This window comes from Bombina bombina, chromosome 3 (assembly GCF_027579735.1).
Source record: "Bombina bombina isolate aBomBom1 chromosome 3, aBomBom1.pri, whole genome shotgun sequence".
Taxonomy (NCBI): domain Eukaryota; kingdom Metazoa; phylum Chordata; class Amphibia; order Anura; family Bombinatoridae; genus Bombina; species Bombina bombina.
Genome location: NC_069501.1, coordinates 42,549,580 through 42,567,374, shown reverse-complemented (window position 1 = coordinate 42,567,374; position 17,795 = coordinate 42,549,580). Strand labels below are relative to the sequence as shown.

At 41.5% G+C, this 17,795-nt stretch overlaps 1 protein-coding gene across 1 annotated transcript in view; it reads left to right on the top strand.

The window, feature by feature from the left end:
* POLQ (DNA polymerase theta) overlaps positions 1–17,795 on the top strand; it is a 444,612-nt gene that overhangs the window by 199,352 nt on the left and 227,465 nt on the right. Inside the window, exons 19-20 of the mRNA XM_053705140.1 lie at positions 13,983–14,223; positions 14,449–14,642. Of these exons, the coding sequence (XP_053561115.1) occupies positions 13,983–14,223; positions 14,449–14,642 (435 nt within the window). The remainder of the gene's footprint in view (positions 1–13,982; positions 14,224–14,448; positions 14,643–17,795) is intronic.

Sequence of the window (17,795 nt, the reverse complement as noted above, 5' to 3'; positions counted from 1 at the left end):
TTTTACTCTGCTTCGTTTGTACTAAACATTTGGGTGTTGAGTAATTCAGGCTGTGGTGCTTTTCGAAGGGGCCGCCTTTTGTACTCACCCGTTATTGCATTCAGTGTCCTCTAGCTTGGGTATTGTTTTCCCAAAAGTAATGAATGCAGCGGTGGACTCTTCCCTTTTAAGAAGAAAAGCATAAATTATGCCTACCTGAGGATTTCATTTTCTTCTGAAGGGAAGAGTCCACAGCTCCCGCCCGTGTTTTTGTTTCTATGAGGCGGCTGTAATTTTTTTTGTTCTGGCACCTTTTTTTTTTCACCCGGTTATTTCTCCTACTGTTCGTTGTTCCCTTGGCAGAATGACTGGGGGGATGAGGGAAGTGGGGGAGGTATTTAAGGCTTTGGCTGGGGTGTCTTTGCCTCCTTCTGGTGGCCAGGTTCTGAATTACCAAAAGTAATGAATGCAGCTGTGGACTCTTCCCTTCAGAAGAAAATGAAATTATCAGCTAAGCATAATTTATGTTTTTGCATATTTTCTTTTAAATATTTTGCTTTTGTACTTTTCTTTATATTTGCACCTTTTTCATGTAATTTACCTCTAAGCATTGTGTTTTCCTACACAATCCAATAAAGGGTGTGGAGTGGGTTATGCAGGATCCCAACTACATAGTGCACAGTGCATGTTTGGTCATTGCAGGAGATCATATATGTCTGTCTCTAACGGGCCACAGCAAAGGCGATTAGACAAACACACTCACAAGGCTTTCAAAGGGCAGATGACTTTTTTTAAAACATTTATTCTCTCCCTCTGTTATGCTCTCTCTGCGCCTCTGTCGCGCTGCTGCATTATTCCAGTATCATTTTAAGAATGTATAAATTAACCAGAACAGGTTAGGTAAAACAAATACTTCTAAAACTGATTTGCGTTTTGCAGTTGGTGTAATTTCTGTTTTAGTAGGCACCAGATCCTTTTCTCAAACGCTTTATGTGTTTTGTTGTTTGCCTTGGCCAGTATTTCAGATGTCTGTTTAGTACAAATGGTCACAATATCAGAGAAAATAGATATCTAATGCAGCTGATAAATACAACATGAGAGCCAATCACCAGAGGCTTGTATGTGCAGTCACCAATCAGCAGCTTGCTCCCAGCATTGCTGTTTTTAAGAAAGGATACTAAGCGAACAAAGCAAATTGGATAATAGAAGTAAATTGGAAAGCCGTTTAAAATGACAAGCTCTATCTGATCTTTGAAAGAAAATGTTTGGGTTATCGCTCCCTTTTTTTTTTTTTTTTAAATAATTGATTTTGCTCCACCCTTTCCTACACTATCTCTAATAACCATATTCAAAATCAAACGTAGAGACAATTATGCTTGAAACCTTGCAAAATACTGGCTACTGATTAATCCAGTATCACACATAATTGCAAGAATAAGATAAGTTTTCTTTCCTAAGATATGGAGAGTCCACAGCGCCATTCAATTACTAGTGGGAATATAACTCCTGGCCAACAGAAGGAGGCAAAGAGCACCACAGCAAAGCTGTTAAGTGTCACTCCCATACCCATAATCCGCAGTCATTCTCTTTGCCTTTGTCAATGGCATTTTTAAAATCATTTATACAGGATTTTCTTTGTGGTTAATCTTCCCTTTATTGGGACGTTTCTCCTCTTTGGGCTAATTTTATTGAAATACTTTATTAGTGTGTGTGTGGGGCTTATGTTTTATACAGGGCTTTATGTATAAACTTAACATTTTGCAGTTGGGATTCTTTGCCTGCTTAGCTAGAACAGGCTAACTGACAGACTGCTTGAGTTTGAATCCAACTGCAGCTACTTGCATCTTATGTTGTAGGCAGAGGGAAACGCACGCCTTTTACTTGCTGCGTAGTTTCCTCTCTCTGCTGGTGATGTGACTTCTCACTGCTGTCGGATATTCACGGAGCAGAGCGGCGTAATTTAATTTTAGTCTCTTCAGTGTTGATCTACTGTACGATCGTTTTAGAGACTTCTGGCAGCCAAATTGTGGTATTAAAAATTCTTGAAGTGACAGTGTTTTTAAAAAATTTCTACAATTTAGGGAATTTTTTATTTAGTATTATGGACATAGACCAAGACTCTGTGTCTTTTGACAAATGCTTGTTATGCCTAGAGGCACAAATTGTTTTGCCTATGCAATTCTGTGCTGCATGCTTAGCTAGAACACTTCAATTTAAAGATAAATTGTTGCCCTCTGAGCCCAATTTCTCTCAGAATGATGCTGTTCAGGAAATGCCACAGCTTTCTCCTTAAACGTCTGAGGTGAGTGGGAGAGCGGTCAGCGCCTAGGACTATATACCGGCTACACTATGAAGAAGACCCCCTAATAGGTCTAAGGGAAGATACAGTGACGGATAAATAGGAGCGCCTAAGGCTTAGGATAATTCAGGAATCAACACTCTGTGTAGTATGAATACATAAAAACAATTTATTACAATTTCTCATACAATAAAAACAACAGAAATATAGTGAATTTAAACCATATGTTTAAAAGGTCCTAATGATTGGATCTTGGGATTAGAAGGGGGATTGTCTTAAACTCACAATCTAAAAGGTGCCACTGGGACCTCTATTCTAAAGAGGAAGAAGTGGGGGATCACCACATAAATGGGTAAAGTGTTTTCTAACAAATGATTGCGATAATGGAACGATAATGGAACAGATGGGGGGTCACCCCACCAATAGGTTACGATGTGCTTAAAAACAAATAATTGTGGATTCACAACTCAAATGTGCATATAATGTGTAAAAAAAGTGTGAAAAAATAATGAAAAATTTAAATTGGGTGAGTAAAAAAAACAAAAAACAGGGGATCAAAACCGGTTTGTCCAATAAAAAGATAGTCAACAGTGACGTTGAAAAAATAATGTGGGATAATTAAAAAATGTGTAGTAATACCACAAAAATAGCAATTATGTGAACAATGGATGATTAGTCCAATCAGATCAACAAATACAATCCACAATTTCAAAACGTACACTTGATAGTGATCAAGTGAAATGCACAGTGACAAATATTCTAGATTAAGACGGGTATCTTCTACGGTATCTGCGGCGTTATCTGCTTTTCCTATGCTGGGAAAACGCAAGAGGAAAATTAGACATTCAGACATACTTCTGTCATTGTAAACCCTAAGAAGTCTAGTAAACTTAATACATACTATGATGTTCCTTCCTCTGTGGAAGTTTTTCCTGTCCCAGACCATGTGACGGAGATTATGTCACAGGAATGGGAGAAGCCAGGGATTCCTTTCTCCCCGTCTCCCGTATTTAAAAACATGTTTCCTGTTGATGACTCCATTAAAGATTTTTGGCGCACGGTGCCTAAAATAGAAGGGGCTATTTCTACTCTGGCTAAGAGAACTACGATCTCTTTAAAGGATAGCTGCTCCTTTAAGGATCCCATGGACAAAAAGCTGGAAGCTTATTTGAAGATGTATGTTCATCAAGGTCTTCAATGGCAACCTGCAGTTTCCACAGTAGCAAGTGCGGCATCTTATTAGTGCAACGCCTTGTCTGAATCAATTTTAGTAGAGACTCTGTTGGAGGAGATACAAGATAAGATTAAGGCTCTCAAACTAGCCAATTCCTTTATCTCTGATGCTAAGATGCACGTTATTAGACTGGGAGCCAAGATGTCTGGCTTCACTGTCCTAGCCCGCAGGGCATTGTGGCTAAAATCTTGTTCAGCTGATGTTACCTCTAAATCCAAGCTTTTGGCGCTTCTATACAAGGGGAAGACCTTGTTCGGACCTGATCTGGCAGAAATAATTTTTGATATTACGTGTGGAAAAGGGTCTTTTCTACCGCAAGACAAGAAGAACAGACTCAAAGTAAGTAATTTTCGTTCCTTTCGTAACTTCAAAGGTCAAAAGTCTTCCTCTCCCTCTTCCAAGCAGGAGCAGTAAAAGTCTTCTTGGAAGCCCAATCAGTCTTGGAATAAGGGGAAGCAATCTAAGAAACCCTCAGATGAGTCTGTCGGCAAGAAGGGTCGACCCCCGGTCTGGGATCAGATCAAGTTGGGGGCAGACTTTCCCGGTTTTGTTCAGTGGGGAGATGAGATGTCCCAGATCCTTGGGCTGTGGAAATAGTATCTCAGGGTTACAAAATAGAATTCAAAATTTTCCCTCCCTGGGGCAGATTCCATCTCAAGATTATCTGCAGACCAGGTAAAAAGAGAGGCATTCTTGAACTACATTCAGGACCTTTCCTCCATAGGGAGTGATTGTTCCAGTTCCAGTAAGGGAATAGGGTCTAGGATTCTATTCAAATCTGTTTGTGGTTCCCAAAAAAGAGGGAACTTTTCGACCCATTTTAAACCTAAAGTGCCTCTACAAGTTTCTCAGGGTACCACCCTTCAAAATGGAAACCATTTGTTCCATTCTTCCTTTGGTCCAAGAGTGTCAGTTCATGACGATCATAGACCTGAGGGACACATATCTTCATGTTCCCATCCACAGGGATCATCACAAATTCCTGAGATTCACCTTTCTAGACAAACACTTTCAGTTTGTGGCTCTTCCGTTTTGGCCTTGCCACAGCTCCCAGCATTTTCTCAAAGGTTCTGGGGGCTCTTTTGGCAGTGATCAGGTCTCTGGGAATTGCAGTGGTGCCATACCTGGACGACTTATTGGTTCAGGCGCCATCTTTTCAACAAGCAAACTCTCATACAGAGATCTTGTTGTCATTTTTACGTTCTCATGGTTGATAAGTAAATCTGGAAAAGAGTTCCCTTGTTCCAACTACAAGGGTGGTTTTCTTAGGGACTATATTAGATTCCCTATCTATGAAAATTTTTCTGATGGAGGTCAGTAAATCCAAAGTTCTCTCCTCTTGCCTCTCTCTTCAGTCTACTGTTCGCCCATCAGTGGCTCAATGTATGGCGGTAATAGGTCTGATGGTCGCTTCCATGGACATCATTCCCTTTGCTCGATTCCATTTTAAAAGCTCTGCAATTATGCATGGTCAGAGAATGGAATGGAGACCATTCGGATCTGTCTCAGATGATAGATCTAGACCAATCGACAAGAGACTCTCTCCCGTGGTGGCCATCTGTCTCAGAGTACATGCTTCCGGAGACCTTCCTGGGTGATTGTGACCACGGATGCCAGCCTGCTAGACTGGAGGAGTCTGCTCTCCCAATAAACATCTTGGAGTTGAGAGCGGTTTACAATGTTCTTATGGCTTGGCCTCAATTGTCCTTAGCCCAGTTTATCAGGTTTCAGTCGAACAACATCACTTCAGTGGCTTACATCAACCACCAGGGAGTAACTCTGAGTTTCTTAGCTATGAAGGAGGTGGCACAGATTATTTAGTGGGCGGAAGCTCACAATTGTCTATCTGCCATCTACATTCTTGGAGTGGACAACTTAGAATCAAATTTCCTAACCAGACAGACATTTCATCCCGGGGAGTGGGTTCTCCATCCGGAGGTGTTCTCCAGGTTAACCCTCAAATGGGGGGTGCCAGAGTTGGATGTGATGGCGTCTCGGCAGAACGCCAAGCTTCCAAGTTACGGTTCAAGGTTAAGATCCCCAGGCCGCTCTGATAGATGCTCTGGCAGTTCCTTGGGATTTCGGTCTAGCATACCTGTTTCCTCCATTTGTACTCCTTCCACAAGTTATTGCTTGTATCAAACAAGATAGAGCATTGGTAATTCTAATAGCTCCTGCATTGTCTCGCAGGATCTGGTATGCAGACCTAGGGAAAATGTTTTCTCGGCCGCCTTAAACGTTGCCTCTGAGGAAGGACCTTCTAACTCGGGGTCCATTCCTCCATCCAAATCTTGTTTCTCTGAAGCTGACTGCTTGGAGATTGAATGCTTAATTCTGTCTAAGCGTGGATTTTCTGAGTCCGTCATTGAGACCATGATCCAGGCTTGCAAGCCTGTTACTCGAAAAATTTACCATAAGGTATGGCGTAAATACCTTTATTGGTGTGAATCTAAGGGCCACTCTTGGAGTAGGGTCAGGATTCCTAGAATTTTGTCTTTTCTCCAGGAAGGTCTGGAGAAAGGGTTGTCAGTCAGTTCTCTCAAAGGTCAGATTTCTACATTATATATTTTGTTATACAATAATCTGGCGGATGTGCCGGGTGTTCAATCTTTTTGTCAGAATCGGGCCTGTGTTTAAACCTGTTGCTCCTTCTTGGAGCCTTGATCTTGTTCTTAAAGTTTTGCAGCAGGCTCCATTTGAGCCAATGCATTCCATAGATATTAAGTTGCTATCTTGGAAGGTTTTGTTTCTTATTGCTATCTCTTCTGCTCAGAGTTTCGGAACTCTCGACTTTGCTCATTCCACTAGGGCGGTCTCCTCTACTTGAGCTTTCAAAGATGAAGCTTCTGTGGAACAGCTTTGCAAGGCTGCAACATGGTCCTCTCTGCATACATTTTCCAAATTTGATACTTTTGCCTCAGCTGAGGCCTCTTTTGGGAAAATGGTTCATCAAGCGGTGGGGCCATCTGTTTAGGTCTGCCTGTCTTGTTCTCCCTCCCTGTTCATTTTGTGTCCTTTAGCTTGGGTATTGGTTCCCACTAGTAATTGAATGACATTGTGGACTCTCCATATTTTAGGAAAGATAACAAAATGTATGCTTACCTGATACATTATTTTTCTTTCCGGATATAGAGAGTCCACGACCCCACCCTTTATTTAGACAGTTATTTTTGATTAAACCTCAGGCACCTCTACACCTTTTTGTTATTTTTTTCCATTTCCCTTTGATCGAATGACTGGGGATTATGGGTAGGGGAGTGATATTTAACAGCTTTGCTGTGGTGCTCTTTGCCGCCTCCTGCTGGCCAGGATTGATATTCCCACTAGTAATTGAATGACGTTGTGGACTCTCCATATCCGTAAAGAAAGAAATTAATCAGGTAAGCATAAATTTTTTTTTTTTTTGTGTCACATATACAGCATTTCCCTGTGTATGTTGCTTGTTGCAATAAACAATATGGGCATGTTACTTTACAAGCAGTGAAAAGGAAAAAAGGAGAAACGCCCCATTTAGCTTCTGTCTGTCCGCATTAGAAAAATGCACAGGCTAGGCTGTCTGGTTAAAAAGTATTCCTATTATTCACGATAAAAGCATTTGCACATACACCTCTATGTACAGAGACCATCTCATGCACTTCGCGCCTCTGATTGGCACTTTCTCATAGATTTTGTTTTTTTTTTAATTTTTTTTATGCACAGCTCCCCTCCTCACAGCTCATGTCTACAATCAAAAAATTACAATGTTGCTAGCGGTCTTACCACTATGTGTATGTGCTTAAAGAAACTATGTCTTAATAGTTTGCACCTCAGATTTCACTCTGTAGAGAAGATCGCTATCTTGTTGTTAGTAGTTAGGTTGATTTTCTCCAACATTGGTGTGTCCGGTCCACGGCGTCATCCTTACTTGTGGGATATTCTCTTCCCCAACAGGAAATGGCAAAGAGTCCCAGCAAAGCTGGTCACATGATCCCTCCTAGGCTCCACCCACCCCAGTCATTCTCTTTGCCGTTGTACAGGCAACATCTCCACGGAGATGGTTAAGAGTTTTTTGGTGTTTAAATGTAGTTTTTATTCTTCTATCAAGTGTTTGTTATTTTAAAATAGTGCTGGTATGTACTATTTACTCTGAAACAGAAAAGGATGAAGATTTCTGTTTGTAAGAGGAAGATGATTTTAGCAGACAGTAACTAAAATCGATTGCTTTTTCCACATAGGACTGTTGAGATGAAGTAACTTCAGTTGGGGGAAACAGTTAGCAGACTCTTCTGCTTAAGGTATGACTAGCCATATTTCTAACAAGACTGTGTAATGCTGGAAGGCTGTCATTTCCCCTCATGGGGACCGGTAAGCCATTTTCTTAGTCAAAAACAAACAGAATAAAGGGCTTATTATGGGCTAAAAAACTGGTAGACATTTTTATGGGCTAAATCGATTGCTTTATTTGTGCATATTATTCAAATTTAGGCTAACAATTGACATTTATAATCTTGGGGAACGTTTATAAAACGGCAGGCACTGTATTGGACACCTTTTTTTAGTCAGGGGGCCTTTCTAGTCATAGACTGAGCCTCATTTTCGCGCCATTAATGAGCAGTTGTTTTTTGAGAGCAGGGCATGCAGATGCATGTGTGAGGATCTAAGAATCTCTGAAAAAGCTTTTAGAAGGTGTCATTTGGTATGGTATTCCCCTCAGGGCTTGGTTGGGTCTTAGCAAAGACTGTATCTGGGACTGTATAGGGGTTAAATTGAAAAACGGCTCCGGTTCCGTTATTTTAAGGGTTAAAGCTCTGAAAATTGGTGTGCAATACTTTTAAGGCTTTAAGACACTGTGGTGATTTTTGAACAATTCCTTCATACTTTTTCACATATTCAGTAATAAAGTGTTTTCTGTTTGAAATTTAAAGTGACAGTAACGGTTTTATTTTAAAACGTTTTTTGTGCTTTGTTGACAAGTTTAAGCCTGTTTAACATGTCTGTACCTTCAGATAAGCTATGTTGTATATGTATGAAAGCAAATGTGTCTCCCCATTTAAATTTATGTGATAATTGTGCCATAGCGTCCAAACAAAGTAAGGACAGTACTGCCACAAATAATGATATTGCCCAAGATGATTCCTCAAATGAGGGGAGTAAACATGATACTAAATCATCTCCTACTGTGTCTACACCAGTTTTGCCCATGCAGGAGGCCCCTAGTACATCTAGTGCGCCAATACTTATTACCATGCAACAATTAACGGCTGTAATGGATAACTCCATAGCAAATCTTTTATCCAAAATGCCTAATTATCAGAGAAAGCGCGATTGCTCTGTTTTAAACACTGAAGAGCAAGAGGACGCTGATGATAATTGTTCTGTCATACCCTCACACCAATCTGAAGGGGCCATGAGGGAGGTTTTGTCTGAGGGAGAAATTTCAGATTCAGGAAAAATTTCTCATCAAGCTGAACCTGATGTTGTGACATTTAAATTTAAATTAGAACATCTCCGCGCACTGCTTAAGGAGGTGTTATCTACTCTTGATGATTGTGACAATTTGGTCATTCCAGAGAAATTATGCAAGATGGACAGGTTCCTAGAGGTTCCGGTGCCCCCCGACGCTTTTCCTATACCCAAGCGGGTGGCGGACATAGTAAATAAAGAGTGGGAAAAGCCCGGCATACCTTTTGTTCCTCCCCCTATATTTAAGAAATTATTTCCTATGGTCGACCCCAGAAAGGACTTATGGCAGACAGTCCCCAAGGTCGAGGGGGCAGTTTCTACTCTAAACAAACGCACTACTATTCCTATCGAAGATAGTTGTGCTTTCAAAGATCCTATGGATAAAAAATTGGAAGGTTTGCTTAAAAAGATTTTTGTACAGCAAGGCTACCTTCTACAACCAATTTCATGCATTGTTCCTGTCACTACGGCAGCGTGGTTCTGGTTCGAGGAACTAGAAAAGTCGCTCAGTAGAGAAACTCCATATGAGGAGGTTATGGACAGAGTTCACGCACTTAAATTGGCTAACTCTTTTATTTTAGATGCCGCTTTGCAATTAGCAAAATTAGCGGCGAAAAATTCAGGGTTTGCTATTGTGGCGAGCAGAGCGCTTTGGCTAAAGTCTTGGTCAGCGGATGTGTCATCCAAGACAAAATTACTTAACATTCCTTTCAAACTTTTTAAAACTTTATTTGGACCTGATTTGAAAGAGATTATTTCAGACATCACTGGGGGAAAGGGCCACGCCCTTCCACAGGATAGGTCTTTTAAGGCTAAAAATAAGCCTAATTTTCGTCCCTTTCGCAGAAATGGACCAGCCTCTAATTCTGCATCCTCTAAGCAAGAGGGTAATGCCTCACAACCCAAACCAGCCTGGAAACCAATGCAAGGCTGGAACAAGGGTAAGCAGGCCAAGAAGCCTGCCACGGCTAACAAGACAGCATGAAGGAGTAGCCCCCGATCCGGGACCGGATCTGGTGGGGGGCAGACTCTCTCTCTTTGCTCAGGCTTGGGCAAGAGATGTTCAGGATCCTTGGGCGCTAGAAATAGTTTCTCAAGGTTATCTCCTGGAATTCAAGGAACTACCCCCAAGGGGAAGGTTCCACAAGTCTCACTTACCCTCAAACCAAATAAAGAGACAGGCATTCTTACATTGTGTAGAAGACCTGTTAAAGATGGGAGTGATACACCCAGTTCCAATAAAGGAACAAGGAATGGGATTTTATTCCAATCTGTTCGTAGTTCCCAAAAAAGAGGGAATGTTCAGACCAATTTTGGATTTGAAGATCCTAAACAAATTTCTCAGGGTACCATCGTTCAAAATGGAAACTATTCGAACGATTCTACCCACCATCCAGGAAAGTCAATTTATGACTACCGTGGATCTAAAGGATGCGTACCTACATATCCCTATCCACAAGGAACATCATCAGTTCCTAAGGTTCGCTTTTCTGGACAAACATTACCAGTTTGTGGCTCTTCCATTCGGATTAGCCACTGCTCCAAGGATTTTCACAAAGGTGCTAGGGTCCCTTCTAGCGGTTCTAAGACCAAGGGGCATTGCAGTAGTACCTTACTTGGACGACATTCTAATACAAGCGTCGTCCCTGTCAAAGGCAAAGGCTCATACGGACATCGTTTTAGCCTTTCTCACATCTCACGGATGGAAGGTGAACAAAGAAAAGAGTTCTCTGTCCCCGTCAACAAGAGTTCCCTTCTTGGGAACAATAATAGATTCCTTAGAAATGAGGATTTTTCTGACAGAGGTCAGAAAATCAAAACTTCTAAGCTCTTGTCAAGTGCTTCATTCTGTTCCTCGTCCTTCCATAGCGCAGTGCATGGAAGTAATAGGATTGATGGTTGCAACAATGGACATAGTTCCTTTTGCACGAATTCATCTAAGACCATTACAACTGTGCATGCTCAAACAGTGGAATGGGGATTATACAGACTTGTCTCCAATGATTCAAGTAGATCAAAAGACCAGAGATTCACTCCGTTGGTGGCTGACCCTGGACCATCTGTCCCAGGGAATGAGCTTCCGCAGGCCAGAGTGGGTCATTGTCACGACCGACGCCAGTCTAGTGGGCTGGGGTGCGGTCTGGGAATCCCTGAAAGCTCAGGGTCTATGGTCTCGGGAAGAGTCTCTTCTCCCGATAAACATTCTGGAACTGAGAGCGATATTCAATGCTCTCAGAGCTTGGCCTCAACTAGCAAAGGCCAAATTCATAAGGTTCCAATCAGACAACATGACGACTGTTGCGTATATCAATCATCAAGGGGGAACAAAGAGTTCCTTGGCGATGAAAGAAGTGACCAAAATAATTCAATGGGCGGAGGATCACTCCTGCCACTTGTCTGTGATCCACATCCCAGGAGTGGAAAGTTGGGAAGCGGATTTTCTGAGTCGTCAGACTTTTCATCCGGGGGAGTGGGAACTCCATCCGGAAATCTTTGCCCAAATAACTCAATTATGGGGCATTCCAGACATGGATCTGATGGCGTCTCGTCAGAACTTCAAGGTTCCTTGCTACGGGTCCAGATCCAGGGATCCCAAGGCGACTCTAGTAGATGCACTAGTAGCTCCTTGGACTTTCAACCTAGCTTACGTATTCCCACCGTTTCCTCTCATTCCCAGGCTGGTAGCCAGGATCAATCAGGAGAGGGCCTCGGTGATCTTGATAGCTCCTGCGTGGCCACGCAGGACTTGGTATGCAGACCTGGTGAATATGTCATCGGCTCCACCATGGAAGCTACCTTTGAGACAGGACCTTCTTGTTCAAGGTCCATTCGAACACCCAAATCTGGTATCCCTCCAACTGACGGCTTGGAGATTGAACGCTTGATTCTATCAAAGCGTGGGTTTTCAGATTCGGTGATAGATACTCTGGTTCAGGCCAGAAAACCTGTAACTAGAAACATTTACCATAAAATATGGAAAAAATATATCTGTTGGTGTGAATCCAAAGGATTCCCATGGAATAAGATAAAAATTTCTAAGATTCTCTCCTTTCTTCAAGAAGGTTTGGAGAAAGGATTATCTGCAAGTTCTCTAAAGGGACAGATCTCTGCTTTATCTGTCTTACTACACAAAAGACTGGCAGCTGTGCCAGATGTTCAAGCATTTGTTCAGGCTCTGGTTAGGATCAAGCCTGTTTACAGACCTTTGACTCCTCCCTGGAGTCTCAATTTAGTTCTTTCAGTTCTTCAAGGGGTTCCGTTTGAACCCTTACATTCCATAGATATTAAGTTACTATCTTGGAAAGTTTTGTTTTTGGTTGCAATTTCTTCTGCTAGAAGAGTTTCAGAATTATCTGCTCTGCAGTGTTCTCCTTATCTGGTGTTCCATGCAGATAAGGTGGTTTTGCGTACTAAGCCTGGTTTTCTTCCTAAAGTTGTTTCTAACAAAAATATTAACCAGGAGATAGTTGTACCTTCTTTGTGTCCGAATCCAGTTTCAAAGAAGGAACGTTTGTTACACAATTTGGACGTTGTCCGTGCTCTACAGTTCTATTTAGAGGCTACCAAAGATTTCAGACAAACATCTTCCTTGTTTGTTGTTTATTCTGGTAAAAGGAGAGGTCAAAAGGCGACTTCTACCTCTCTTTCCTTTTGGCTTACAAGCATCATCCGATTGGCTTATGAGACTGCCGGACGGCAGCCTCCTGAAAGAATCACAGCTCACTCCACTAGGGCTGTGGCTTCCACATGGGCCTTCAAGAACGAGGCTTCTGTTGACCAGATATGTAAGGCAGCGACTTGGTCTTCACTGTACACTTTGCCAAATTTTACAAATTTGATACTTTTGCTTCTTCGGAGGCTATTTTTGGGAGAAAGGTTTTGCAAGCTGTGGTTCCTTCCGTTTAGGTGACCTGATTTGCTCCCTCCCTTCATCCGTGTCCTAAAGCTTTGGTATTGGTTCCCACAAGTAAGGATGACGCCGTGGACCGGACACACCAATGTTGGAGAAAACAGAATTTATGCTTACCTGATAAATTACTTTCTCCAACGGTGTGTCCGGTCCACGGCCCGCCCTGGTTTTTTAATCAGGTCTGATGAATTATTTTCTCTAACTACAGTCACCACGGTATCATATGGTTTCTCCTATATATATTTCCTCCTGTCCGTCGGTCGAATGACTGGGGTGGGCGGAGCCTAGGAGGGATCATGTGACCAGCTTTGCTGGGACTCTTTGCCATTTCCTGTTGGGGAAGAGAATATCCCACAAGTAAGGATGACGCCGTGGACCGGACACACCGTTGGAGAAAGTAATTTATCAGGTAAGCATAAATTCTGTTTTTCCAGCATATCTATTGGTACAAACTTTTTCCAATATTTTAGATCTAAAAATATACATTTACATTAAAAACCTTTTTTATATTTATACACATATACATAGAGGTGTGTGTGCTAATGCTTTTATTGTGAATAATAGGGAATACCTTTTAACCAGACAGCCTAGCCTGTGCCTTTTTCAAATGCTGACCGACAGAAGCTGAATGAAGTCCAGAACGGGGCCATTCTCCTTTTTTTCCTTTTCACTGCTTGCAGGCCCTACGGGGTTGGGCTTTCTCCGATCAGGTCTTATGTTATCTGGACTCGAGAGGAGGAGCTGCCGGTAAGGGAGGATACTATTGGAATGGTGACTGGTGATTATGCAAACTTTTAAACTTTGTGTGCATGTTACTTTACAGGCAGCTGTAATGTCTAGATTTGCTTTCAAAAAATCATGCAAAATTATCTTGGCTACAAAACTCTGTGTCAAATCACTTTTAGAAATGGTCTCCGTCTGCTTGCTGGAGAGTTTATTTGTAAAAAGGTGGGGCAAAGATAGTTTGATGCACATGTGATTTATGGGTGCGATTCTTTATCGGACGCCAAGACAACAAGTACATATGACTGTAGTATAAAATGAAGCCGTTTCACGTTTTATTTAGATGCATGGTTTTTGTGTGTGTCTATTAAGAGGGTTTATGTCCTCATTTGTAGGTGGCTTGCTGGTTACTAGATCCAGGTTCTAAGGAGAGAACCCTTCACAACATGGTTACAAACTTTATACCACACGAGTTGCCAATGCTGGATGGTGTGGGCACTGGTCAAGGTGTGCAGAGCTTGGGTCTCCGAGTCAACAGTGATCAGTCAGGGCGTTTCAGAGCAACTCTTGAGTCTGTCCTGGTCTTCAGTGTCATTACTAAACTTAACACCTTGCTGGAGGAGGAGCATCTGTTGGGTAAGTCTCACCATGGGAATAGAGTTCACATAACATTTAATTAAACTGTATTGCTTTGTTTCCCAAATTGTCATCCATGTTTTGATTTAATGCACATTGTTTGCTTCAAAAAACTTAATTCTGCAGAAAGGATTCTGATGAGCAATTTGGAATCTGTTAATTGATGATGTGGTATTCTACATGTAAATGAGACAATATGCATCAATATATTTTTGCCTTCTTTAGACGTGTTTCGCAAGGTTGAGATGCCCACTCAATACTGCCTAGCGTTGCTGGAGCTGAATGGCATTGGGTTTGACACAGAGGAGTGTGAGATGCAGAAAAACATCATGCAAGCCAAGCTCAATGAGATCGAGGCTCAGGCTTACCAGCTGGCCGGGCACAGCTTCTCACTAACCAGCCCTGATGACATCGCTCAAGTAAGTCTCCTGATGGTTTTACTGGTATCTGGCAAACAGATGTCACCCTTATGTCCCTGTTGGAATATTGTCTCCTACACAGCTGTGATAATGTTGTATCACCACCAGTAAAGCTGGTGGGACTTGTTAGGTTTATGGATTAGGTTTGGGATTAGGTGATGGCTAATGGGTAAACACTTGTGTTTAGGTATCAATTTTCTCTGACATCCAAGGGTATAACATAACTTTTCTCCACCTATTATAAGAAGCTTTTCACCAATAATGTTGTGGTGACCTTTAATAGGGCCAGAATATCATATGGCAGCATAATTGTTGAGGCAATAATATGACAGTTTTGGTTTCCTTCTAAAATTCTACTGTTAAAGGGATATAGTATAAAATGATATGCTCTGCTTTGATTGAACATTCTATCATACAAATCTCCCTTGCTAAGAAGCAAGAGCACTGCAGAGTTCTTCTTAAACGGGCCATGATCAGTGATTGGTGGATATATGCAAATAATGATACTGATTGGCTCACAGGAGTGGTAACACTGTGTTGTCAGAGTATGACATTGTTACCAAAGGGATATTAATGTGGTATGTGGGATTAGTCATTGAAAAGCTATTGCAGCAAACATGGAGTTAACGTATTGTGAAAATGTTCACCCTCGATTGTTAAAGGGATTTCTTTCTAATTGCATGGAGAGTCCACAAATCCATTCATTTACTAGTGGGAATTCAACTCCTTGCCACCAGGAGGAGGCAATGAATTCCCCAGCAAAGCTTTAAATATTCCTCCCACTTCCCATAATCCCCAGTCATTCTTTGCCTTCGTATATCTAGGAGGTGTGCAAAGATGGTGCTCTGAAGAAAATTCCATTTTTATCCTTTGATGGGTAGATTTCCCTGCAAGCAAGGATTTGGGGTAATGCTGTGTCCATGTAATCCTCTTGAGTAAGAGTTTTGGTAGCTCTTAGCTGTTGGAGGTCAGCAGGGTAGTCCTTGTTTCTCCTCCAACAATTTATGCTAACCCCCATATGGAAAACCATGGTTGGTTACTCTGCTTTTCCCTTTCTCTAGGTCCCTGTCAGAAGTCTTCTGGATCTGTCAGACCTGGGATTCTGCTCCTGCCCCACAGCTGAAGCTCAAAGGTAAGTGCTTTTTTTTCTTCTTTGGTGCGAAAGCTCAAGCACATTAGGGGTTAATACCTCACTTCAAGGACAATGGAGTCTGTGGACATTGAATATAAATCTCTTCATTGTGGGAATTTGATTTGGGCAGTTTATGCAGGGCACTGTTGTGGGAAACTATATTTTCTCTTGTTAAGTATATCCAGTCCACGGATCATCCATTACTTGTGGGATATTCTCCTTCCCAACAGGAAGTTGCAAGAGGATCACCCACAGTAGAGCTGCTATATAGCTCCTCCCCTCACTGCCATATCCAGTCATTCTCTTGCAACTCTCAACAAACATGGACGTAGTAAGAGGAGAGTGGTGTATTATAGTTAGTTTTTTAACTTCAATCAAAAGTTTGTTATTTTTAGATAAAATATTTTTTATTAAACCACAAACCTCCTCCATATACATCTGATACATTACATGTGACATACAATGAGAAAGACAAAAGAAAAAGCATAAGATTCATAAAAAAGAATATAAAGAGCTTTCAGCAGCAGAGTAGCTAGTACCTTACTCATAGTTGTATTCTAAAGATCTCGTAGTACTCGCCTAGGGACCATTCCTTGAGCAGGTTTGCCATTGAAACTTTCTAACTTTGGCCTTAATCATTTGTTCATAAAATATCAACAGTCAATCTAATCTACTACCTTTGCTGCAGTCTATCTCAAAGCCTATGGAGGTTTCTCTCATTTTCATATTTTTCCCTCAATTACTTCTTTTATATGTCCTTGGCTATTGTAGTTCATATTGGAAGTATATAATCTTGGGGGGTAATATTCTTATAATTTCAGTAATATCATTTATCTAAATAGAACAAATAAACACAATTCAATAACTCCTGTATTACAACAAATCAAACTAATGGAGTCACGGGTGCCCCCCAACCTAGTACCTATTTATATGGCTATTAGTAGCTCTCTCATCAATTTTCCTTTTGTTGGGTAGTCTCCTATGTCAAATCAGCAGCTGTCTGCCTCCAAGAAATTCTCGCCTTTCTCCTCTACCCTGTCCCCTCACCTTTCCTGATTATCCAGTAAAACCAGATCTTCTGGAATGTAGGCCCTGTGTCTTGAATAAATGCTGCTGTCTCGTACATCGAATAAACCATCTGTATTCTGTTGAGGACCTCTGCCCATGTTGGCGCCTCATTTTTCCAATATTTAGCTATAGCTATTCTTGTGGTGGTACATAGGATTCGAATGAAAGTGTTTATATGTGGGTTTAGTCTCGGAAGTGTCTCATGCAACAGCGCCTGAGCTGGTGTAAGAGAGATCCTTTCGCTTAACAGGGTGCTGAGCATTAAAGACAATTTCCTCCAAATGTTTTGGACTCTAGGGCAATCCCACCACATGTGAAGATATGATCCCCTAACTTTACATCCCCTATAACAGTATCTAGAGTTTCCTAATGTCATATGAGATGTTTTCATTGGTGTTAAGTACCATCTAAAGGTTGTCTTCAGTACATTCTCTCTGAGGTCTGCACTAATGAGGCCCTTACTAGCGTAATGAAATATATCATTCCAGTCGTCAATCGTATGCTCTCTTGCAATATCTTCCTCCCAATTTAGTAGCAATGTAGATTTAGTCGTGTATTTAGTTTCCTGTAGTGATATGTATAATCTAGATATTGCTTTCTTGGGTCTGTTGATTGCTAAACATAAATTTCTCCTGTTAAGTGTGGTCAGTCCACGGGTCATCATTACTTCTGGGATATTATCTCCTCCCCTACAGGAAGTGCAAGAGGATTCACCCAGCAGAGCTGCTATATAGCTCCTCCCCTCTACGTCACCTCCAGTCATTCTCTTGCACCCAACGAATAGATAGGATGTGTGAGAGGACTGTGGTGATTTTAATTAGTTTATTACCTTCAATCAAAAGTTTGTTATTTTATTATAGCACCGGAGTGTGTTATTTATTCTCTGGTAGAATTTGAAGAAGAATCTACCTGAGTTTTTCTATGATTTTAGCCGGAGTAGTTAAGATCATATT